Source organism: Lutra lutra, chromosome 18 (genome assembly GCF_902655055.1).
Source record: "Lutra lutra chromosome 18, mLutLut1.2, whole genome shotgun sequence".
Lineage (NCBI taxonomy): Eukaryota > Metazoa > Chordata > Mammalia > Carnivora > Mustelidae > Lutra > Lutra lutra.
The window spans coordinates 3,672,020-3,696,911 of NC_062295.1; the positions used below are offsets into that span (position 1 = coordinate 3,672,020).

Here is a 24,892-nt window from a genome sequence, read left to right on the forward strand (position 1 = left end):
TAGCCCAAATTCACAGGTCAGTATACACGTTTGATTGTCATGGCAACTGTGAGAACTTGGTCTGGGTTGCTTCCTCTGAGAAGAGAGGGCATCACAAAACACTAAAAAAACCCCTACACAAAACCAAAAACAAAAAAACAAAAACAAAAACAAAACCACCCCAAACAAACCAAAACACTAAAACGGTTCCTTCAACAAATCTGTTGGAGGGAAAAATGCCTCCTCAGCCTGCTCTTGGAGATTCTTAATGTACATTTTTTTGCCCACTAAAGGCTGAGAAGTCCTGCAGTATAGAAGCCCACTGAATACTTTTTAAGGCCAGCATTTTCCAAACTTACTTCCCCAGGAAACCCTCTTCCACCCTTTTCTCACTCACTAGGAAACACTTGCTTTGGGATCTGTTCTTCCTTCTCCAACTCCGTCACCTAGAGCTTAGTCCTTGTCTTTGAGCTGTGGGGGAAGCAGGGCCAGGACCAGAACCTCCACCCCTGGCCCATGGACTTGGCTTATTTGACAGATGCAGCCAGAAGTAATGGATTCTTTGCTTGAAGATCTGAAAGGACAGAACAGGAGGATGAGTGCGCTACAGCGGGAAGTGGTGAGAGCCTCCACTTCCCTTCCCAGTCCCCTGACCTCTATCCCCAGGGTGCTGGGGACAGGGAAGAATAAGGAAGAAGACACAACCTAGAAGGCACATGTGGACAAAGGAGCCACCCGAGGGCATCACCCCTCATTCTCAACCTCCCCTTCTGCCCCCCAGGTTGCTCTCCAGAGCAAAATCCTCACCATCCCCAAAGCCGACGATGTGGTACTCTGGAGCAGCCTCCATGAGGCCATGTTTGGCCCCGTGAGTGGAGGAGGAAAAGGGGGGCTGCAGCGGAGGGCTGGGGAAGGCAGGGTGACCACTGAGCTGGCCTGGAGCAGCCCTGGCTAGCCTCGCCCCCTCTCCTGCAGGGAACTTCTACAGGACGAGCTGGTCCAACACAGATTGAGGATTCAGACCTGTGGCAGTTGGTGGGGCAGCTCCCAGAGATAGGTCATCCTAAGACCGAGCACCTTGAAGCTGTAGGTCCTGTCCAGATCTCAGAGGCCATCCAGAGCCCCATGTTACTGGAGACCGGCTGGCATTATGAAACCCCAGGGCAGCTACAGGAGGAGGAATCTGCCCAAGATGTTCTGCTCGCCGAGGCCCAGGGGCCAGGGCAGCCTCCGGGGCTTGAGCCCGGGGCTGTGCCCGCACCGGGACCACAGCCTGAGGCCATGCCTGCTCTGGGGCCTGTGCTGACACCCGGTCTGACACCTGGGTTCCCACTCCTACCTGGGTCTCCGTTCATAGCTGGCCCTGGCCCTTGGCCTGCCCTCAGACCTGGGACTGGCCCTGGACTTGGGGTTGCCACCGAGCCTGGGACTGCCCCCAGTCTTGCACCCGTCCCAGGGCTTCAGCCCCCACCGCAAGAAAGCTGGCCTCCTCCCAGAGGCTTGTCCAGGGCTAGCACGTGGCCCTTCTGGGGCTCAGACTTCTTGCAGCCTGTACAGTCCCAGGTCTTCAGGGCCCCACCTCCAGCCAGGGAGTTTGGCTCAGCGTGGCCCCCTCCCGTGTGGTCACAGTCTACACAAGCAGACGTGCACCTGCTCCCAGCCGTCTCAGAAGCTGAGGAAGACTATGTAACCGAGGATGTGCCAGCCCCTCAGGCCAGGGCCCCCAGGATTGGGGCCCCTAGAGCTGGGGCCCCCAAAGAAGCGCCCAACAAGGCACCCAGCAAGGCTCCCCAGTCTGCCCTTCAGCACCTGAGGACCACCGCGGCCCTTGCAGCTGCCGCCGCGTCCTCCTACGCAGCTGCTGCCACCTCAGCAGCCCGGAGAGCCGAGGTTGTCGCCAAGGCTGTCAGGGATGCCCCTGCCACCAAATTGGCCACCATAGCAACGACCATGGCTGCATCTGGGCCCTTAGGGACCTTCGCAGACATCCTGGGTGCGGGCTCTTCCCGTGGGGCCTCGGCTTTAACCGAGGACACGGAGGTGGAGGACGACCTCTCTTCAGTGTACACTGTGGCCAGCCTCCCTCCTGAAAGGACCCTGTCCCAGGTCATGCTGGCTGCCCAAAAGGCCGTGACCCCTGAAGACAAGAAGACGGCCGTCAGGTACTCCATGGGCTGTATAGCCCAGATGCCCGTTAGACACGACTCCCTGAAGGAGGAGTTTGCCCAGCTGTCATCCGCCCTTCAACAGCGCTTGAATTACCTAGGTAGGTCCGGTTTGCTCCAGGCCCGCCCTCCCTCCCTGCAGACTTCCAGAAGTCCCTCGTCTCCTTTGTTTCACTCCCCCCAATGAAAGCTGTATTAACCATTAGCCATTCATTCCTTTGGCTTCAGCATTTGCCTCTTACTAGTGTCTCCTTTCACCACGAATGTACCATGAGGTCTTCTCACATTGGAGAGGGGTGGTTAGGGTCTAGCGTTGGCCCTGAAGAAGGAAAATCACACATCACGATGACTCTTGAAAACTCCCTTCCCACAGCCTGTACAGCACAGACTAATATGTTTCGATAAGTCTGGATCTGGTCGATGACCCACTGAACAGACCAAAGATGATGTGGTCTGAGTGGGGTTAGGAGCTTCTGCTGGGCAAACAGATGTGACCTTAAAGACCACGGAGGCTCTCGGAGTGGCAGTAGAAACGGTAGATTTACGCTCCCATTTCATGCCCGTGATGGGCAAAGTGCTTGCTGAGGGGAGTGGAGGCCAGAATAGCTTTGTCCAGTCATTTTCAACCTTGTGTCTCCCCACTCCACCGTCAGCATGTGGGGGTGGGGCAGGGCGGGCTGCGCCCCACCCCTGGAGCGTCTGACTTGGTTGGCTGGGCAGAGCCCAAGAATTGCATTTCTCACTCATTCCAGCAGTTGCTGCTGCTGCTGCTGGCCCAGGGGACCCACTCTGAAGCCATTGCTATTTGAATTGTTGTCTTTTTTTTTTTTTTTTTGCACCTTGCCAAGTGCCATAGTTGGATTAAGTCAAATCTGTAGGTGGCGTTACCCCTGATTGGCGGTGCCGTTCCACAGATCTTGAAAAGAAGACATCAGTCTTCAACCAGCTAAACTAGGTCGCTCTCAGTGAGTACTGGTGTGCAGCTGAGAATATGGTAGTAGTAGATTGAAATTTAGAAGGTAAAGCCGTAGGAGCCCAAATTCTCCCTCTGACCAGCTGCCATTGTGGTTCAGAAGACTCAAGATCGTTGGTAAACATATTTTGGCTTGGATTTCTCCTACCTTCCTAGGTGTATCCATTACCTTTTAACCTTTTCTGGAACTTTATATACAGTACTATTTTAAGTTCCCTCTTTCTTTGTTAAATCATCCTTTCTATCTCTTGATGAGATAATGCACGTCATATATTCTCATAAATAAGGTGTTTTGTAGTTCTGCTCAGGACCTTGTTTTTGAATCAGTGTCTATTCCCAACACAGGGCTCAAACTCACAATCCCGAGATCAAGAGTCATATACTTTACTGCCTGAGCCAGCCAGGCACCCCAGTTCAGGGCCCTTGCTGGGAAAGGAGTAAGTTCCAGAGAGGCCTCCCTAAGCCTGTGCCGTCTAATATGATAACCGGGAGGCACACGTGGCTGTCAGGCCCACGACATGGGGTGAGGCCCAGCATAGACGTGCTCTGAGTGTGAAACACACATCAGATATGGAAAGCTTGGTATATGTGCTGCCGAAGCGAGCACAGATATGGAAAGCTTGGGATGAAAACAAGAACATAAACTATCTCACTTTTTTTTAATCCCATATTGAAAGGGAACTATTTTGAATATATTGGGTTAAAGAAAATATCAAAATTAATTTTGCCTGCTCCTTTTAAAATTTTTTTCAAAGATTTATTTATTTTAGAGAGAGAGAGAGAGAGTGCACACAAGTTGGGGGAGGGACAGAGGGAGAGGGAGAGAGAGACTCAGACTCCTGGCTGAGCACAGAGCTCGAAGCGGGGCTCAATCTCACGATCCTGAGATCATGACCTAAGCCAAAATCAAGAGTCAGGTGCTTAACTGACAGAGGCAGGCAGGCACCCCTCCTTTTTTTTTAAATTTCTTTAAGGAATGTGGCTACTAGAAAACTTTGAATGACCGCAGAGACCTCCAGGCTCACATTCTCTTGCTTTTGGACAACGTTACCTCCGACAACTCCTTTGAGAAGCAGGTGGAACTCTAGATGAAGCCTCTTTCCCCATCCTTGCCCCTGACAGCCACCCCCTCCTTCACTTTCAGCTAATTTGGGAGCCTCTGCCAAGCTTGGGTCGACAGTGGATGTGCTGCAGGAAAAGATCGGGAGCCTCCAGAGATCCAGGATGAAGGTGTGTGTGCCCCAGGCAGAAAGAGCTTCCCAGATGGGACGGCAGCTTGAGGCAGGCTGATGGCAGAGTCCCTGACCCAGGACAGTGTTGGTCTGTCCTGTAGCTGAAAGGCACCCTGGGAGAGTAGGTGGGGACCAAAGAGGGAGACCTGATGGGTGCAGAGGTCCCAGTGGGTTGTGCCTGGGTGGCTCCCCTGGTGGGGGCTTTAGGGGGACACCGAGGTGGCAGGTCCAAGAGACACACTGGCCTGGTACACTGTCGATGCCCCTCCCCAGGCATGGTGACCTTAGGGGCAGAGGCCCTTTGTGTCCATGTCTCCCCCTCTTAGGAAGAGGAACTCGAGAGAATTTGGGGCCACCAGATAGAGAAGATAAAACATCACCACATCGTGCTGGACAGGGCAGTGGAGAAACTCCAGATTCGCTTGGATGACTTAAAGGTCTGGGGTTCGGGCGGGCAGCTGCGGGGGAGTCCTCCGAATGTTTGGACATTCGGGCCCTCCCCGAAGGTTTCACCGACCCACTGAAGGTGGGGACACCAGGGACCGCGCACTGGCATTTTAGTCTCTGAATTACACTTCCGCGGAAGCAAACACATCCCACCACGCCCACCTCCACCTCCACCTATAAACCAGAGAGCCCAAGCAATGTCTTGTTACAGACTGCTGGGTCACCCGACCCCAGAAGGGCGCCCGGCGTGGAGCAAATGCTCAAAGTGTGCTGGAAGAATCAGAGGATGAACAAGAGGATTTCTTGCATCAGCTGTTGGGCTTGTAATGTTCCCCTAACCCAGCTCTTTTGAGAATTCTCAGCAAAGGGACGAGGAGTGGGGGAGGGGCAGGGTATCTTTCTGGAATGGCAGATTTGCCGACACCACAATTTCGTGGACAGACACAGAGCGCCTTGCTGGGGCTCACCTGGCCCAACACCCCCTCCCCTGGGCCTGGAGGGTTTGACTCAGCTGGCCGGACATCCCTGGCCTGATGGTCCATTCTGAGCCTTGTCCATTCTGAGCCTTGTCTCAGAGGTGTCCCCAACCTTTGGAGGAGGACTCTGAATCATTCGCAGCAGGAGGAGATGACCTTCCCTCAGAGAGTAAGACACGAAAGCCCACACAGAACCACTGGAGATGGTTTCCATGGGGGCTTCTGATTCCAAGTCAGAGGCCATTGGTGGGATGCATTAGGATGTAGGAGGCACTAGAGGAAGGCCTGTCTCCCCCTCGCGAGACCATGATGCATAGGAATCAGGCTGGGACACTTGCAGGGCGACCTGGAGGGGAAGGAACTCCTGAAGGGGGAGCCCCTTCCTAGCCTGAGCAAGGGTGCCGCGTGTGGGCAGAGGGGCCGCTGGCTTGGTGAATGCCGAGACTGGGAACTCCCTGTCTCCTGCCAGCTCCAGGCCCTCACTGCCACCGCCCTGCAGAGAAGCTGGGCTGCTGTTCCCGTCCAGCGTTCCGTTCGGGGGCCCTCCCAATGGAGACCAGAGCCAGTGCCTGGGGCACGTGTCGTGTGTACCCAGCACTCTGTCCCCGTCCTACGCCGCAGCAGGGACCAGCTCACCGTCTGCCTCCAAGTAGCTGTCGCTTGTTGAGGGGAACTGCAGAGGACGAGGCCCGACCAAACAGTGCCAGACAGAACAAGTCAGCCTTTGTGCTTCCTGCCTCTGTGCCAACAGGAATCCGTTGCTTCTCAAAGTTAACTCTGGAAGGACCTGGAGCAGGGTTCCATATACGACACACACTTCGTTAAATATTCCCTAAATGAATATAGGCGATGAGAAATCAGCAGCCCTGGGGAGCCTGTCCTAGAGAAACGAGGGAGGCCAGAGAAATGCTGCGGTTCTCTTGCAACATCTGGAGCTGTGAAGAAACGCGGCAGCCTCTGCTTTCCCTGGATGCCCGCAAGAAACGTCGGGAACAGAGCAGGTGGCACGAGAAACCCTCTTATTCATTCACCGAGTCATTCAGCCTGTGCTACACGCCTCCACTTTGCACCAGGCACTCGGCTGACGGCTGGCAGCAAGACAGTCACCATCCAGGCCCTTCGGGGTGGCGGGGGGTGGGGCAGTGGTGCATTTGTTTATTTTTATCCAGAGTGTAATTTATACACCGTAAAATGCCCAAGTCGTAAGTCTAAGGGCTGGGTCCACATCTGCCTGTTTGTGTAGCCACGCCCTCACCATCCAGTCAAAATGGAAATGTTTCCGTCCTTGGCGTGCTTCTCTCAGAGAGTTTCCCACCGAGAACCCAGCCAGAAAATCAGTGCGGGCAGAACTCTTTCTTACGGACCTTCCAGAAAACGTGATTTGCGTTTTGCACTGGGACAAGGGTCTTCCCCTAAGCCCGAGGCTGCATTCCAAGACCCCTCCTGGAGCAAGCAGTGACCTCTGGAGTTTGGGCTTGGTGCGGGAGGGCGCGGATAAGGCGGCCAGTGGCTACGGAGTGCTGACTCTGCCATAATTAGCCAGAAGATGCCACTTCTTGTCTGTCCAGGCTCTGGGAGAGTCGTAGGATTAGTGCCCCAGGAAAGAGCAGGAAACAGATCCAGGCCTTCTAGAAGCCAGCCAGGCTCACGTGGCTGGGAGGCAGCCGGCTGTTGGGGTTCAGGGCACTGGCTGTGGTTTAGATAGGCCTGGCTTTGTGCTGCCACTGTCAGTGCTGCCACTGACTGGATGTGTTTGTTTCCTGTGGCTCCCATAAGAAATGATCATAAGCTGCATTCCTTAAAACACGAGGGACCCGGTCCATCACAGTTCTAGAGGCTAAAAGCCCGAAATCAAAGTGTTGGCTGGGCCTTGCTTGACCGAAGGCTCCAGGGAAGGAGTCTTGTCTCTTCCAGTTTCTGGTGGCTCCAGGCATTTCCTGGCTTGTGGCCACCTCCCTCCAATCTCTGCTTCCCTCTTCCCTCGGCTGTCTGTCTTCACATCGCCGCCTTTTAAGGACACCAGTCAATGGATTTAGGGCCTGCCCTGACCTAGTATGATCTCATCTTAACTAGTACATCTGCAAAGACCCCATTTTTTGATAAGGCCACGTTCACAGGTTCTGGGCAGGTATGAATTTTGGGGAAGACATTAATCAACCCAGTACACAGTTAACCCCAGCAGTAGAAGTTAGAAGATCTCAGCTAATCACTCTTCTTTGTTAGGTATTTTTTTTTAAAGATTTTATTTATTTATTTGACAGAGATCACAAGTAGGCAGAGAGGCAGGCAGAGAGAGAGGGGGAAGCAGGCTCCTCGCTGAGCAGAGAGCCCGATGCGGGGCTCAATCCCAGGACCCTGGGATCATGACCTGAGCCGAAGGCAGAGGCTTTAAACCACTGAGCCACCCAGGTGCCCCTGTTTTTAGGTATTAACTAGAAAGAGCCAAGTGGAGATGTAAATATTAATGTTGGGCCTGATGATTCCAAAAGGTCAGGGCTCCCCGCTGTTGTGGGGTTGGAGGAAGCAACCTGACTTGAGGCCAAAATAGGGCCTTCTTTCCATACCTCCACTTCCCATTCTAGACCTTGGGACCCATCTTCTGGATGTGATGGAACTTGGCATTTATTAGACTTAGGTTCAACTTCAGATAACATAACCTCCCCCCAAAATAACTGACTTAAACCAGGTGTAAGTTTATTTCCCATTCACATTCAAGAAACTTGGTCCAGAGGTGGTGTAGAACTCCACGGTACATGACTCCCATTCCTAAGCTCACCTCAAGGTACAAGATGGCTGCTGGTGCTCCAGTCATTATCTCTACATTCAAGCCAGCAGCAAAGAGGACATACTTCATTAAATAGTTATTTTTCCTACCTACTTCCTACCCACTTTGATTTACACCCCAGCGGGTCATACTGAGCTATAAAGGGGGGTGTGAAATGAATTCTTGATTCTGGGCTGCCAGGTACCAGTTGAAAGTTTGGGGACTCTGTTCCTGAGGGTGAGAGGGAAACCAGATACAAAGCGAGAAGCAGAAGCCTATTTCTTGCTTTGGAGGAAACATGACCTCACCTTCTGGGGACATGGCTCAGGAGGTGTGAGGCTCTGAGACTCTTCCCAAGCAGGTTAGCTGCTGCTACTGTCACAGGGAGGGTGCAGTACGTAGAGAGCGGGCAGAGTTAATGGACAGAGCTGGTGCCTCATGGAGTGGGGGACGGGATATAAGAGTTTTCCTCTGACACTGGGGCACAGCCTGTGTGGCATATAAGTGTTTGGTTGATAAACAGACTCAGGTCTCACCAGACCCCATTATAGATACGAGCTGAACTTGCCTTAGACTTCCAGGGAACCAAAGTGTTAGCACTGGTTTACATTCTCCTTCCTCAAGTCTGCCTTCATGTGCAGCCAAGTTCCTATGATGCCACCTCCAAGGGGACACCTGGTCCCAAGGCTCATGTTCCTTCCCTTCTGATCTGGGCACCTGGAGTCCACACCTGGTGTGCCCACCCTACCTGCTAGCCACCTGGCCCTATTGTCCCTTCCTAGCACATGGTAAGGGCAGCCATGGGAGGAAGATGTTATCCGAAGGCCTCCAGGGATGGCAAACATGCCCTTTGCTTCTGTTCTTAGGTTGTCCATGCTCAAATTAAAAACCTCGAAATGCATAAGGTGGACAAAAGTGTGATGGAGCAGGAGTTGAAAGAGGTGAGTGGGGGCGCCTGGGTGCCTCAGTCAGTCGAGCATCTGCCTTTGGCTCCGGTCATGATCCCAGGGTCCTGGGATTAAGCCCCACATCATGCTTCCCACTCACTGGGGAGTCTGCTTCTCCCTCTGCCCCCCACCCCGTCATGCTTGAGTTCATGCTTGTGCTCATGCATACTCTCTCTCTCTCTCTCTCTCTCTCTGAAAGGAATAAAATATTTAAAAAGGAAGAGATGAATGAGCAGAGTTTCCTCTCTCCTTCTGCCTGTCCATCCTGAGCCCAGGTCTCCCACCCAGGGGAATGGAGTCATGCAGTCAATACAAAACCTGGCAGAGAACCTCCCACAGTTTCCTTTCATCTTTCTCATTTAGAAGGGCTGGGGAAGCTTCTCCAAAGTTGTCCAATCAACTTCTATTTTCAGTGACTCAGGATTAATGACAATTTATTATGTGAACTTAAAAATCATGCACCAGCTTCTCCATACACAGGGAGACCTTGACTTAGGCCTGACAGTCACGTTTGAGCCAATTAGACCCCAAGTTTGAATTTAAGCCAAGGCCAGGCATTCAGGGTCCTGGACTAAAAAACACAGACCAGAGCAGTCTGATCCCCCAGCTTCCTCCTGCTCCTGCCACAGTATCCCTGGCTCCCTGAGTTCCCTGTGTCTCTAGAAAGCCGACAGGAGCACCCTGGCAGGCAAGGCAAGCCGAGCCGACCTGGAGACAGTGGCGACAGAGCTGAATGAGATGATTCAGGGAATGCTCTTCAGGGTCGTGACCCACGAGGATGACTGGAAGAAAGATGTGGAGAAGCTGACCAAGGACCTGAGCACCAAGGTGAGTACCCTGTAGCAGCCATCATCTGCTGCGTAACAAGTAACCCTGAAATGTGACACCTTGAAACGACAAGTCCTCATAGTTTCTGAGGGTCAGGAATTGGGGAGCAGCTTAGCTGAGGGACTCAGATTTCCCATATGGCTGCGGTCAAGACGATATCTGGGACTCCAGTCCTCTGAAGAGCCATTTCCAGGATGGCAGCCTCCTGTGGCCATCAGCAAGATGCCTCACTTCTTTGCCACTCAAACTTCTCAAATCTGTTTGAGCACCATCACAACATGGCAGCCGACTTCCCCAGAGTGAGTGACCCAGGAGAGCCCAACAGAAGCTGCACTGTCTTCCATGACTTAGCCACACCGCATCATTTCCATAGCATCCTATGGTTCCACAGGCCAGCTCTACTCCATGTGAGAGTGAATGTTCATGACAGCATTACTCATAACAGCCAAAAAATGGAAGCAGTCCCAAAGTCCATGAACAGATCGATGGATAAGTAAATTGTGGTCTATCCGTCCAATGGAATGTCATTCAACCATAAGAAGAAATGAAACTCCAATTCATGCTGCCCCTTGGGTATGACCCTTGCAGACGTGATGCTGAGTAACAGAAGCCAGACACTGAAGGCCATAGATGGTGCGATTCCATTTGTACGAAATGTCCAGAACAGGCAAATCCAAGACAAGAGCTGGATTAATGGGTGCCTATCCTGGGGGTTTGGAGCTCACTTTGCAACTCTAACAGCATGTATTAGGTGGATGAACCTTGTCCTAAGCTTTGTCATTTTCCCTTTCGTTGACCCCCTCACTGTTTCAGCTTAATGTTGTTATACTCTCTGTAACTTTGCGGCAGATCATTTTCTGGAGTGAAGCAGGGTGTGAATTAGTTGACTAACGGCTCTTTTCTTCCCTTTGGCTATTTGCAGCTGGTCCACAGTGATTTGAATGGTCTGAAGAAAGACATGGATGAGATCTGGAAAGTACTCAGGAAGCTCCTGATTGAAGGCCTCCGATTTGACCCTGATAGCGCTGCCGGCTTTAAGAAGTGAGCCCCTCCTGGGTAGGGGTGCAGCTCCCAGGGGTGGGGGAGACCCTCTCTCCAGAGAGAAAACCAGAAGGGAATCATAGCAGATTCTGGGAGGGAGGATTCCAGACGTGTGTGGACCCAGAGAGAAGGGGTGGGGCTTCCCAGCTTGGGGGAGAAGGTGAAGGTGAGATGGGGCTAAGGGTCCTCAGGGGCTCTGGCCTTGGCTGTCCAGGGGCTGCAGGGACACATCTGCTCCAAAGCCCTCTTGCTACAAATGAAACCAAGGCTCATGGAGGGTAGGGGCCATGCAAGGCCTCATAGGGAGCCTGGGGATCAGGGTCTAGAGCCCTGTTGCCATGTCCCCCACCCCATCCAGATAAGAGTCCCAGGCGGAGGGGGACTCAGTGTTGAGGAGGGAAGGGTCTCCTGTCCTCAGATGACCCCTCATCTCTCCCAATATCCCTTGTGAAGGGTAGCTTTCCAGAAGGTCCCTCATTTTAAAGACCTCCATTGTGTTTGCAGCAGGAAGCTAAACTATACACCTTGTGCCCCCACCTATGTCCCCCATAGCAGGGGGCAGCGGAGTGAAGTGGAGCTGAGCAAGGCCAGATCAGAGGGGGAGTAGGGTGTGGAGGGAAGTCCTGACCCTGAGGCACAGACAGACCTGCCCCCACCGTGCAGCAGCTGATGGCTGGCTGTCTTGCAGGAAACTGTTTGAGCGGGTGAAATGCATCTCCTGCGACCGGCCGGTGGAGCTGATGACGGGCCCGTGAGTACCGCCGCCAGGGGGCGCCACGCCCACCTTCTCTGGGTTCCTCACCTACGCTCCAGCGGAGGTTCTAGGTCCGTCACTTACCTGTTCTTCCGCCGGTATACATCATTCCGTACCCTTCCTTTCATTTGCTCCCCGTCCCGGGCAGGGGCATGGGCATCCCCTCCTTCGACAGCCCTGCCTGGCACCCGCTATGTCCCAGTGTCAAGGTCGACTCCAAAAGCAAAAGGATAGAAGGAAACCGGGGGAAAGATGAACTTTGTGGGACTTCCTTGCAGGGTGTATTTTGAGCTTAATACTTTTTACTTAGGTGAAATTCGCGTGCACGCACTATCTTAAAGGGAGCGGTTCAGTGTTGTTTGGTGCACATTCACGATGATCTGCAACAATCACTTCTAATTCCAAAGCATTTTCATCTCCCTGCAAGGAAATCCCAGACTCACGAGCAGCCCCCACGCCATTGCCTCCTCCCCTCGGTCCCTGACAACCACTGACTTTCTGTTCCTGTGGATTTGCCTATTCTGGACACTCCACACTAAATAAGTCATCCCGCCTATGAGCCGGTTCTGGCCTCTCTGAGCATCGTGTTCTCAAGTTTCATCCACATTGCGGCAGGTGTCAGGGCCTCACTCCATCTTTACGGCTGAATCACACCACGTTGTGGGAGTCGCTCACATTTTGTTTACCCGCTTACGCGCTGATGGACGTTTGGGTTGATTCATCTTTTGGCTGTTGTGATCAGTGCTGCTGGGAACGTGCATGTACGTAGAGTGGCTCAAACACCTGCTTCCAGGTATTTTGGGTATAAACCTGGAGGTGGTGGAAGAGCTCATGTGGTCCCTCAATGGGTAACTCTTCGCAGAACCACCCAACAACACTCCCACAGGGTTGTTGTGGGTTTTTGTTTTTTTGTTTTTTGTTTTTTAAGATTTTATTTATTTAGGGGCGCCTGCGTGGCTCAGTGGGTTAAAGCCTCTATCTTCAGCTCAGGTCATGATCTCGAGGTCCTGGGATCGAGCCCCGCATCGGTTCTCTGCTCGGCAGGGAGCCTGCTTCCTCCTCTCTCTCTCTCTGCTTGCCTCTCTGCCTACTTGTGATCTCTGTCAAATAAATAAGTTAAATCTTTGGAAAAAAAAGATTTTATTTATTTATTTGACAGAGAGAAATCACAAGTAGGCAGAGAGGCAGGCAGAGAGAGAGGGAAACAGGCTCCCTGCTGAGCAGAGAGCCCCATGCAGGGCTCAATCCCAGGACCTTGCAGGGCTCCATTCCAGGACCCTGGAATCATGACCTGAGCCAAAGGCAGATGCTTAACGACTGAGCCACTCAGGAGCCCCTATTTATAATATTTTTAAAAGAAGAAAAGGAAACAACGTGAAGTGGTGAATGAGTTACATACATTCACATGAGCCAATGTAAGTCATGTTGTAGAAGGAGGTATAACGGAACCTTCTTATTTGGAAATGGTTACAGCTATACCGTCCAATGCAGCAGCCGCCGGCCACACAGGGCTAATGTGGCTGAGAACGGAATTTTACATCTTTTTTTTCTTTTTAAAGATTATTTATTTATTTGACACACAGAGAGAGAGATCACATGTAGGCAGAGAGGCAGGCACAGAGAGGGGGAAGCAGGCTCCCCGCTGAGCAGAGAGCCCGATGCGGGGCTCGATCCCGCGACCCAGAGATCATGACCTGAGCCAAAGGCAGAGGCTTAACCCACTGAGCCACCCAGGTGCCCCCAGAATTTTACATCTTATTTAAATTTATTTAAATCTAACTATAGGGGCGCCTGGGTGGCTCAGTGGGTTAAAGCCTCTGCCTTTGGCTCAGGTCATGATCCCGGGGTCCTGGGATCGAGCCCCACATAGGGCTCTCTGCTCATCAGGGAGCCTGCTTCCTCCTCTCTTTCTGCCTGCCTCTCTGCCTACTTGTGATCTCTGTCTGTCAAATAAATAAATAAAATCTTAAAAAAATAAATCTAACTATAAATTTATTTAAATATAACCATAATTTTAAATTTATTTGAATTTAACCATAAATTTAAATAGCCACCCTTGTCCAGTGGTTGTCCTATTGGACGGCACAGTCACGGAAGAGTTATTTAGTGGCCTCGAAGATTGTTCACAATAACTTAAATGAGAAAATCAAGTAGTTTGTGTGTTATGATCCTATTTTTGTTTTGTTTTTTAGCAAGGTTTACTGAGCAGTAGCAAAGTGATAGCACAAAGCTCCCAAGGAGGGAGAGGACCCGAAGGGGTTGCCCATGATGCTATTTTTGTTAAAAAAAAAAAATACAGGGGCACCTGGGTGACTCAGTGGGTTAAAGCCTCTGCCTTCGGCTCGGGGCATGATCCTGGGGTCTTGGGATTGAGCCCTCCATCAGGCTCTCTGCTCAGCGAGGAGCATGCTTCCCCCTCTCTCTGCCTGCCTCTCTGCCTACTTGTGATCTCTGTCTGTCAAATAAATAAAATCTTTTTAAAAAATACATAAACACAGAAAATTAGTGGAAGGACACATATGAAAATATTTGTCACATGGTTATAGAGCTTTTTGTGTTTGTGCTTCTCTGTCATTTTTTAAAATGCTGACAATACGTATCACTTTAACGTTTTATTGTGGCTTAAATAATATGTAAAGCATGTAAATATTTACGGTGCAAACTGATGATTTCTACACATGTGCACACCTTTATAACCACCTCTCAGCTCAATGTGTACAGCAGTTCCTACTGCTCAGAGATGATATTTCCTTTTTCATTTTTGTGGATGTGAAATACACAGAACACAATCGACCATTTTAAATGGGCAGGCCAGGGGCATTGACCATATTGTGCAACCCCCACCCCACCCCGCCCCACTTCTAGGGCCAGAGCGTTTTCACCAGCTTTCCAGAAGGAAACCCCAGCCCCATCTGCCGCCACTCCCCAGCCCCTCCCCCAGCCCCTGGCAAGCTCAGGTCTGCACTCGTTCTGTTTTTAGGATTCGTCTGCTCTGGCTTTTAGTTTTATACTCAGAACGGGGTTGTTCTTTATGATGGTCGAAGATTACTGGGACTTTTCTGAGCCCTGAGCCCAGCGGGGACGTGGACATCTCCAGAGAGAAGGATGGGGTGAAGGGTGGTGGACTTCCTGGAGGAGGAGGGAGCCTGGGGCTGTCTGCTGGCCACTTGCGCCTCCCACGGAACTCTTGTCCTCCAACAGGCAGCTCATCACCATCCGTAAAGCCCACCTGCTTTCGAGGCTGCGGCCAGCCAGCGCCAATACCTATGAGTACCTGCAGCAGCAGCAGATGAGGTGAGTGGGCTGGGGGCCTGGCCCAGGGGCCCGCAGGAGCCGCAGCCCTGCAGAGAGCCCAGCTCTGGTCCCAGGGCATTGCGGGCCATCTGCAAGGGGGCCGTTTGGGGAGGGAGCTGAGGGAATAGGTGGCCCGGGAGAGGGAAGGATTCTCATTGAAATCTCACCACTGCTGTGAGCTAGGCTGGATGTGCCCGCTTCCAGCAGGAGGAAGTAAGCAAGGGCCCCCGGCCTCACTGCGCTGAGCACTTTGCCCCAGCCACCCTCGGTGAATCCTTCAGCCTTCCCCCTGAGGTGTATTCTGTCATGGCCAGGTTTTGTAGTTGAAGGACCTAAGTTTCAGAGAACTTCAGCCCCCTGCCCAAGGTCACAAATGGTAAGTGGCAGAGCTGGTTGCCCATACCTGCATTTTCCCAGAGCACCTGGTGGGCTCCCTGGGTCCCGGTCCCACCCTCAACCTCCTGACTTCCCACCCTCTGCGGCTGCCTCATGCACCCTGGCCTGAGGTCCTTCTGGCCAGGTCGGGGGATGATGGCTGACTAGCAATCGCAGCCACATAAAGGGGAGAGCCATGGGGGCCTGGGCCTGCACCCCACCTTCCTATGCCTGGCTCCTCCTTGAGATCATAGGTTAAAAGCCTTCTGTTGGGCCAGACCGGGGTCCCCAGGGGTGGCTGGATCTGGGGGAGCATAGCCTTGGTTTTTCCCCTCTGTCCCAACTATGCCTGTCCGTATCCACCTGCCAGCCCAAAGTGCCCCCCACAAAGTCAAGCTGGAAGAAATGCCAGTCTTACCTTGCCACTGGGCAGGCCCTTGGGTCCATCCCTGGGGGTTCTCCCAACGGCTGCTGTCCTGTCTGCCTACCTCAGGGAACACCGGCAGCTACAGCAGCTCCAGGACCTTGGAGACCAGGACAGGAATCTGGATTCACTGGGGTCCCCGAAGGACTGGGGAGATGGCCCTGGCAATGCCAGCCTCAAGTTCAACTCTTATGACTTGTCAACACTCTACCCCTACGGGGACCCCGAAGTGTTGGACTATGACACCGTGAGTATGGCAAACACCCTGGGTGTGGGCGAGCCATGGGGGCACCGTGCTCTGTCTGCTGAGCCCCTGTATGTACTAGAGAGGCAGGGGAGGACAGTCCCTGATTTGGGGTCTGGGCCATCTAACAGGCCGAGGTGGACATTCTGGGAGTGGACGGCATACTGTACAAGGGCCGAATGACCAGCCAGGATGGGGCACGGCCTTTGACCAGCGTTGAGAAGGAGCTGGCAGGTAAGAGGAGTCAGGACTTCATGGGACCCCCTGTCCTAGATGTCTTGGCTTTGCTGGGGAGTCTGAGGAGGTGCAGGCAGGGCTCAGAGCTGGCCCCATCCCAGACTGAGACATCCTTACACAGCCAGTTGCAGAAATGGGGTTCTACTGTATGCTAGGCACTGTACCAGTCAGGTGGCAAAGGTAGAGTAAAGAAAGATGGGCTTTCACCCCAGGGTTTCCACACAAGTGGGAGAAGCAGACTGTAAGCAAATAACCTAAAGGTGAGGACCTGTTGTTTGGAACACCAGTGAATAGCTGACCTGAGGGGAGGACCCTGGAGACAAAGGATGCTGGCCTAGGCAGGGGTGCCAGATGGCCTCATGAAGGAGGGATGCTGGGCTGAGGATGGGAGAGTTGTGAGAAGAACATCAGTCCAAGGAGAGGCCTCTGATGATAGAATAGGGGACAGTTTGATCAAGGGAACAGTTGGAAAGAGAGCAGTCCAGGTGGAGGGCATAACAGGTGCAAAGATCCTGTGGTGGCTGGAAGCCAGGCACAGTTGGAACTCAGAAAGGTGAGTCTGCCTTTGGTGAAGCTTGGGAAGGGGTTGGGAATGATGAAGAGATGTGGACAGACCCAGGAGGCCTTACTGTCTTACTGCCCCAGGTAGGTGATAGTTGGGTTAGTGGGGACATCTGGAATCAGTCATTCGGTTTGCTACAGCATCAAGACCCTCATTCCAGCTGGTTCCTATGGGGAACCCCAATCCTCGGCTCCAGCAGGGGGCTGGCTCTAGGGGAGACTCTGTTTCCTCCCCATTTCCACCTCCCAGAAGCCTCCTGCGTTCCTTGCCTCTTCCTCCAGCTCAGGATGCCTCGCTCGGACCTCACTTCTGTCCTCACCTCCCCTTCTCTGACTCTGACTCTCCAGCCTCCCTCTTCAGAGCCTTGCGATTACACTGGGCCATCTGGATGATTCAGGATCCTAGGTTCTAAGGGTTAGGACTGGGGCATCTCAGGGGCATCATGCTCCAAGTCCAGGCTCCTTGGCCAATCTGGTGTGTGTGTATGGCAGGGGCGGGGGGCAGCGGATGACGTGTCCCCTGTCTGCCCCTGTCCCCAGCCTCTCAGAACTGTTTGTCCGTCTGTCAGTGAGCCTGGCTGTCTCCCACCCTTGGGGCTCTCTCCGTGCTTTGTGCCTGCCTTGAAGCCCTGGGGGAACCATTCTCATCTGCCAGAGCTTAAGGTCCCCTTCCTTTGAGAGGCTCCCAGCTCCTTGGCTTCTGGCTTCTGCAGAGGTGGGGAAGCCACAGAAGAGGGCTTAGGAGGAGCAGGTGTCAGGGTCAGGTGGCGAGTTCGGGTTCTGACCTTTAGAGTCCAAGGCATCGGTGGGACCTCAGGGAGAGCGTTGGGTCAGAGCTAGGCTTCCAAGGCTCACTAGGTCTCGATTTTGAACCTTTGCCCTGGGCCCACATCCCTCCCCTGGCAGGGAAGCAGTGAGACACTCTCAGACCTGTGGAGGGATCCAAGTGCCACCTGGTGATCAGAGCGGGGGCCTCAGGGTACCCCTCCACTGGGCATTTGATCTTACCCAGAACCCATGAAGTACACTGGAGCTAGATCTTCATTCAGGCTCAAGAAACGGGTGATGGAGACCTTGAGACAGAATTAGGAATGCAAGAGGTTTGGGCTGGCGGGGGCTGGGGGTAAGAGAGAGCAGGGAGGAATTGGAGGGAGCCAGCAGAGACCCTCAGATAATAAGCAGACCTGGTACTGTCCAGGCCAGCCTGGTGGGGGCGCTTCTGAGCCAACACTCCCCAGCCCTGGCCAGGCGGTGAGCCGCCAACAGCCCTGATGCGGCAGCATGCGAAGGCTACTGGCTACCTTCACTCCTGCAGCTGACGGTGAGCTCTTCCTTAGAAGGGAGACTCCACATTGCTGGCCCCGCTCCCTCAGGGCCCTGGTCTGTCGGCTGGTCACTCCCTTACAGCCCTTACTGGTGCTGCGTGTTCTGTGGATAGCACCGGGGACACCCGACGTGGACAAAATGAAATTGCCGCCCCCTTAGGGTTTTTACTCCAGGAGGGACCATGAGATATAAATAAATATTTATTTAAGAAAGGACATTCAAAGAGGGAATTGTCAGGACATCCCGGGAAGGACACCGTCTCCAGGCAGAAGGAACCATCCCGTGTCCTTTACTGGAAGGAGCTTGGTGCCCACATAACTCGTCCCAAGGGGCCAGGCCTGGGCCCTCCCCTGCGTCTTCACTCTTACAGCTTCCCCCTCCACCGCCATGGACTCCCCTCTTCTTGTGCACACGTTGGTTTGGGGGACCAGTCGTGGATTCTTGGCTGGACACGGAGAAAGGCGATGCCTTGGGTTCAAGCATGAAGTTCGGAGCCAGACCACGGCCCTGGGTCTGTGAAGGGTCCAGAACAGGCCTGGTTTGCAGAGACAAAGAGCAAGTTCCTCACCACTAGGGGCTAGGGGCAGGGGGGGACAGGGAAGGAGTGCTTCATGGGCACAGGGTTTTTCTTGGGGGGCATGAAATGTTCTGGAATTAGGTAGAGGTGGTGTGTGCCCACCACTGTGAATGAACTTAATGTCACTGAATTGTTTGCTTTAAATGGTGAATTTTGTGGGGTTCCTGGCTGGTTCAGTTGGTGGAGCATGTGACTCTTGATATCGGGGTTGTGAGTTCGAACTCCATGTTGGGCATAGAGATTACTCAAAAAAAAATTTTTTTTTTTAAATAAATGGTGGGCCGCCTGGGTGGTTCAGTCTGCCTTCAGCTGGGGTCATAATCCTGGGGCTTTGGGATCGAGCCCCGAATCAGGCTCCTTGCTCAGCGAGGAGCCTGCTTCTCCCTTTCCCTCTGCTGCTCGCCCTGCTTGTGCTCTCTCCGTCTGTCAAATCAATAAATCTTAAAAATCGATAAATAAATGGTTAATTTTGTGGAATATGAATTTTACTTCAAAGAAAAAAATTCATACACCCCCCGATGAGGGACGGGAAGGTCGGGGCGGGGACACAGTAGCGGTCTGGCCCCAGCGAGAGTATCTATGCCTTGAGAAACTCTAGACTCAGGAAGGTGGGAGGGGGAGGCTTCCCCAGGGGCAGAGCGGCAGGTGCGTGTGTGGAGGAGGCGGGGCGGGTCTGGGGAACCGTGGGAGGGCGTTTGCAGGAGGGGCGGGGCCTCCGGGAGTGGGGGGCGAACTCTGCAAGAGCTAACCCCTCAACGGCACTGTCTCTTCCTCTTTCTTTCCCACGAAGCTGTGAAGGTTCCACACCCCCCAACTCGCAACCTGTATGATCGTGAACGCCCGAGTACCTTTTATGGTCCCATCTACCCCCGTGAGTATCTGCCCTCCTAACTCCCTGGCCCAGCTGGAGTTCTGGCAGGTCTCCGATGCCCCCCAGTCCCAGCCTGGCGCTCTCCTGCCCCATCGCATGCGTCTCTCTCCTGCTCTGTGTCAGGGCCTGAGTAGGCCCCTTGAGTGACCCCCACCCAGCACCCGGCTTCCTGGCCATGGCCTCCAGCCATCCTGGGTCCCTAGTTTGCCCTTCAGCGGGGTTTCCTGGCCCCGGTGCCAATCCCAGAGGCCGAGGCCCAGGGTCTGTCCGCAGGTGTCTAACTAGCTGCAGGGGTGGGATAGGGAGCCTATTCGTTCTCCAGGGCCTATCTGCCTGGGGCCCCATGCGCCAGGGATCTGCGGGCGCGGTCACCCATGCAATTTCTCCCTTGTCAGCCCTTGCAATTCTCAGCCCCGCTCTGCGGGCGGACGGTATGGAGCTGGGGCACAGCACCCCCTCCCCAATCCTGGACTCCAGATCCATGTCCGGTTCAGCGTCCGTTTCTGTCATTTATTTGGGGTCACCCCCCGGGGAAGTTTAAGGTGCCTGGGACTAGCTCCTTAGTAAGTAGGACCCCACCTGCCAGCCTCCTGGAGCATGTTCCTGGTACACATCACCGACTTTCCTGCCTCTCCCAGCCCAGCACCCCCACGCCAGCATGCGCTCGGCTGCCTCCAGGCCCCCGCCTGCGATGCCAGCTCGGCCTCCATCGCTGCCGCCCCTGCCACTGCTCCCGCCACTGACGCCACCCCCAAGGGACACCCAGCAGGCCCCAGGGCCCACCCGGCACCCAAGACTTCTGCGTCTCGAGTCCCGAGGCAGCATGCAGGCCTCCGAGGAGCCCACCAATCCGTGAGCCTGGTGTCCAGCACCCCACCTCTCCTTCTCTCCCCCTGCCCTGAGAGAGTTTGGCCTGGGGTGGGGGGTAGGGGGTGGAGGCGCATGCCTGCACCTGGGGGAGGGGCCTCCATAAGGGACTCATTTTGACCCAGTGGCTATTTTAACTCTATGCATGTAAATACGCACAACACAATCCTTCTTATCCTACCCTTCCTGGAGTACATAGCTTTCTAGATTGAATTTTCCACTAAGCCAATATAATTCCTTGACCAAATTTCAATACAACAGCTAAGTGGTTTTTAAAGACACTTTCCTGGGGCACCTCGGTGACTCAGTAGGTTAAGCCTCTGCCTTCGGCTCAGGTCATGATCCCAGGGTCCTGGGATCGAGCCCCCCATAGAGCCCCGCATCGGGCTCTCTGCTCAGCAGGGAGCCTGCTTCCCTTCCTCTCTCTCTCTGCCTTCCTCTCTCTCTCTGCCTGCTTCTCGGCCTACTTGTGATCTCTTTCTCTGTCAAATAAATAAATAAATAAATCTTAAAAAATAAAAATTAAAAAACAAAAATTAAGAAAATAAAAACACGGGGCGCCTGGGTGGCTCAGTGGGTTAAGCTGCTGCCTTCGGCTCAGGTCATGATCCCAGGTCCTGGGTTCAAGCCCCACATCGGGCTCTCTGCTCAGCAGGGAGCCTGCTTCCTCCTCTCTCTCTGCCTGCCTCTCTGCCTACTTGTGATTTCTCTCTGTCAAATAAATAAATAAAATCTTTGAAAAAAAAAAAGAAAATAAAAACACTTTCCTTTTTATTTTTGCTGAAATGACTCTATCATAATCAGTTCCAATTACTACTGCCCACGGGCGTTTTCTTTCTTTACAACTTTTTTCTTTTTTCTTTTTTTAAGATTTTCTTTCTCTTTCTTTCTTTGTTTCTTAAAAGATTTTATTTATTTATTTGACAGAGAGAGAGATCACAAGTAGGCAGAGAGGCAGCGTGAGAGGGGGAAGCAGGCTCCCTGCCCGGCAGAGAGCCCGATGCGGGTCTTGATCCCAGGACCCTGAGATCATGACCTGAGCAGAAGGCAGAGGCTTAACCCACTGAGCCACCCAGGGGCCACCCAGACACTCCCCACGGACATTTTCTTTGGGGGCCGTTATTTCTAACAAGACCAGTTTTCTCACGGGAAACAAATTTTACTGTGTGCATCCTTTTTTTTTACTTCATGTTGATTATTCCCACCAGTAATTATGGTTATGAATTGGATATTTTTAAAACCTGGTTGTTTATATTTACTTCTTTGGCCAATCCATGAGCAACGGCCCTGGAACATTCTGGGACTGCTCTCTCCCACCGAGGGCTGGAATCCTGCACCCCTGTTTGATGTCCTTCTGGTTCCTGTGCTAACTGCCCGTGCACTTGGTGGAACAAAGAGCAGACCAGGAGGTCGTAATGTCCTGATCTGGACATTTAGCGAGCAGCTGCCACCGTGCACGCCTGCCTTGATTTCTTCCCCTTAGGCAGCTGGTTCCTCCCTCCTTCTCCCTGTCAACTTCTCTCCCTCTTCCTTTCCATTCCCGGCTCTGTCTAGTTGTGTCCTCTGTGCTTCTTGTACTTCTGACATGTCTACCACATTACACATAGTCTAAAAAATTTCGTTCTGCATGGTTTTGGGACATGGCTCTCCCCAGCCCCAACATCCACTAGAGGCCCCTGGGACTGCCAGATGGGTAAGGAAGTTGGGGGATGGTGTGAGCTGCCCAGGGGGCTGGCATGGGGGAGGATCCCCTAGCCTGGCAGCCATCAGAGTCTGGGAACACTGCATGCCTACCCCCTTCCTAATGGTCTCCTGGCCCTTTCCCCAGCTCCTCATCTGTGACCACTCCCAGATCCTGACTTCTCTTTTTTTTCTCCAAGGACTGTGTCTAAATGAGGCCAAGTTTTTCCTGACCCAGGCGACTTACCAGTTCAAGATGCCTTAGCAGGCACTGGCTGGTGCAGCTCTGGACCCCAACCCACCCCTATATCACAGATGAGTATTTTTGGCAACTTCTCCCAGAATAAAATCTTTCACTTTTTTTTACTGTGGATGAGGGTGACCGGCCTGGCGCTCTCCTTAGAGGGTGGCCTTGTCTGCCCACATGGGTGCGTGGACCTGCTGGTCCCTACTCAGGCCCCCACCCCAGGGTCAGCCTCCCGGAGCCACCAGCCAGAACCACTGTGAGTTCCCAGGAGTCCCAGGAGAGAAGCAACAGCAAACCTTCTTGCCTCCGCTATATTTTCCATGATGGCAAAGTGTGCCGAGGTGCCTTAGCCCTGTGTTCTGGGAAGATAGGGGGTCTGAGGGCAGGGGCGGTGGTGTGACCTGTCCGGTTTGCTCAGGGAGGCCTCAGCTCTCCAGCCCTCCTCAAGGAGTTATCCTCCTTGGGTGCCGTACATGGGTATGAGGGTCCCAACTTCCATCATCTCCCACAGCAAGCAGGAGAGGGAGGTGTGACCCGGTTCCAGAAAGGCATCCCATGCCAGGCTTGTCCTTGCAGTCCCCACCCTCGGGCACCCACACACACCCAGGCTCGATTCTCAGACCCTCCTGTCCATCCCCACTTGCCCCTCAAAGCTGCCGGGGAACAAGCCAGGTTTGGCCTGACCCCAGATGGGAGCTGCAGGCAGAACCCTTGCTCCTCCAGATTCCAGCCCCAGAGGGTGGGGCCTACAGGAAGCTTGGAGGGAGGGGCCACCCCGACCCCCAGGCAGGTGCCTCAGCAGGGAAAGGTGTTTAGGGAGCAGACAGAACCAGGATAGGGTCTGCAGAATGGGAATTTCAGAAGTCCCTGGGTCCAGCCTCCTCCTCTGCCAGGGGGACATGGCTCCTGGCCTGCAACGCAGCGGCAGTGCTGGGCTGGACGGGGTAAGGTGACCAACCGTCTCAGTCTGTCTGGCTCATGGCATCACCAGGATCCCCAGGAAACCACCCGACCAGTATGTGTAGCTGTTGTTTCCCAGGAGAGGAGAAGCGGCCTCGGAAAGCAGAGAACTCTGCCAGCAGCCTCCCAGCATCTCAGGCTGCACCAGTGACATGGCCTCAGCCATCCTGGAATGGGGTGTGAGAGGACCCGGCGCCCCCCACCCCTGAAAGAGTGGAGTCATTCTAAGGCACACCTGAAACACATCAATTGCCCAAACAGAAGCCATGGCTAAGCAGCTGGAGAGACTTCCAAACGCAGGAATTGGAAATAGCCTTGCCTCCGAAGCTTTCCTTTTGTCCAGCCCAGGCGGCCTCCCCAACACTGACCCTGGGAAGTAAGCAGACTGTCCTCAGATGAGTCCTGCTATGAAAGCCCCTCAGAGACTTCCAGAGCCTTGGTGGCCCTGCCCACTGCCGGGTTTGGGGGCTGGCCTTGGGGACAGCGTGGTTTTCCATCACCAGCCACAGGGTGTTCTCAGAGAGCCCTGGACAGACCCTAGGCACCCTTAGTGGCCCTGGGAGTGTCCCCTTCATCCGAGAGAATCTTGGAGAACAAGCCCTTCTCTTTTGAAAGCGGTCTGGAGGAGGAGCCCCGCCTGCCCACAGCAAGCGTTTTAGTCTCCATTCATCCACCAGGTGCCCCCGTCTGCCCCACAGAGCCGGCCTTTTACTTGGGAAGCTCTTCTTGGTGAAAAACAAGATTCTCTCCAGACTGTAACTGATTTGGATACAGGAATTGGACCACACGTCTGCGGCCAGTGGAGTGGACTGGCTGACGAGGGCCAGGCTGGCTGTGTCCGGCTGGGAGGCTCCACTTCAGCCAGCAGCGGCCTTGCAGGAACCCGGGCCAGCTGTTGCAAACATCCGAGGTGAGCCAGAAGGAACTCTTCTCCCACAAACTCTCCTGATTTTAAAATGTTGGCAGGCCATTCAGGAACACATGGCACGTCCTGCGAGCCAAGCAGCATGTCACGCCAGTCAAGAAGCACATCGGGGCACTAGGAGTTTGCAAACCCCCGTTAGCATTCCCAGGTTTTGTAACAGCAGACCAGAAAGGCACACCCACTGCCTGTCACCTGGTTAAGCCGGACCTTCACCCCACATGCTGCAACGTCCGCCCTTCAGAAATGAGACAGAGCTCCTAGCATCCTAGCAAGGTCGTAGATGCAGATGGCGTTTAGAGCAGAACTTTGGAAACGGTCATTTGCGCTCAAGTGTGGCAGGCAGGTAAGGGGTGACCATGCCCAGAAGAGGCTGGGCTTTGAGGTAACAAGGCCAGTTTCCCATGTGTGCTGCTGGGACAGCTCCCAGGAGGCGCGGAGACGAAGGCCAGCTGAGGATGGTGGTGTCTGTTCCCTTCTGTTCCTGCACCAGCCCCTCTGCCTTCCAGCCAGTTTAGACTTGAACATAGACCGTTACTAACTCCAGCTTCGCTTCCGAACTTTCACCCTTAGGGAAGTTGAGGAAGGCTCCCAGCTCTGGCTCCCCCTTGAGTTTGTCTGGCCTGCTTTTGCAGCCTTTCCCTTGACAGTGAGATGCTCAGACCAGGGGCTCCCAGTACACCTGGCAGGGCCTCTGCATG

General features: G+C 53.7%; 1 protein-coding gene across 1 annotated transcript in view; it reads left to right on the forward strand.

Annotated features, from left to right (window-relative positions):
* C18H16orf96 (chromosome 18 C16orf96 homolog) overlaps positions 1 to 23,094 on the forward strand; it is a 46,723-nt gene extending 23,629 nt beyond the window's left edge. Inside the window, exons 5-19 of the mRNA XM_047714240.1 lie at positions 518 to 598; positions 761 to 847; positions 955 to 2,245; positions 4,262 to 4,347; positions 4,676 to 4,786; positions 8,903 to 8,977; positions 9,647 to 9,811; positions 10,734 to 10,852; positions 11,541 to 11,603; positions 14,808 to 14,900; positions 15,769 to 15,946; positions 16,075 to 16,177; positions 19,435 to 19,515; positions 20,154 to 20,367; positions 22,263 to 23,094. Of these exons, the coding sequence (XP_047570196.1) occupies positions 518 to 598; positions 761 to 847; positions 955 to 2,245; positions 4,262 to 4,347; positions 4,676 to 4,786; positions 8,903 to 8,977; positions 9,647 to 9,811; positions 10,734 to 10,852; positions 11,541 to 11,603; positions 14,808 to 14,900; positions 15,769 to 15,946; positions 16,075 to 16,177; positions 19,435 to 19,515; positions 20,154 to 20,367; positions 22,263 to 22,278 (2,763 nt within the window). The 3' untranslated portion in view covers positions 22,279 to 23,094. The remainder of the gene's footprint in view (positions 1 to 517; positions 599 to 760; positions 848 to 954; positions 2,246 to 4,261; positions 4,348 to 4,675; positions 4,787 to 8,902; positions 8,978 to 9,646; positions 9,812 to 10,733; positions 10,853 to 11,540; positions 11,604 to 14,807; positions 14,901 to 15,768; positions 15,947 to 16,074; positions 16,178 to 19,434; positions 19,516 to 20,153; positions 20,368 to 22,262) is intronic.
* Positions 23,095 to 24,892: the final 1,798 nt, after the last annotated feature.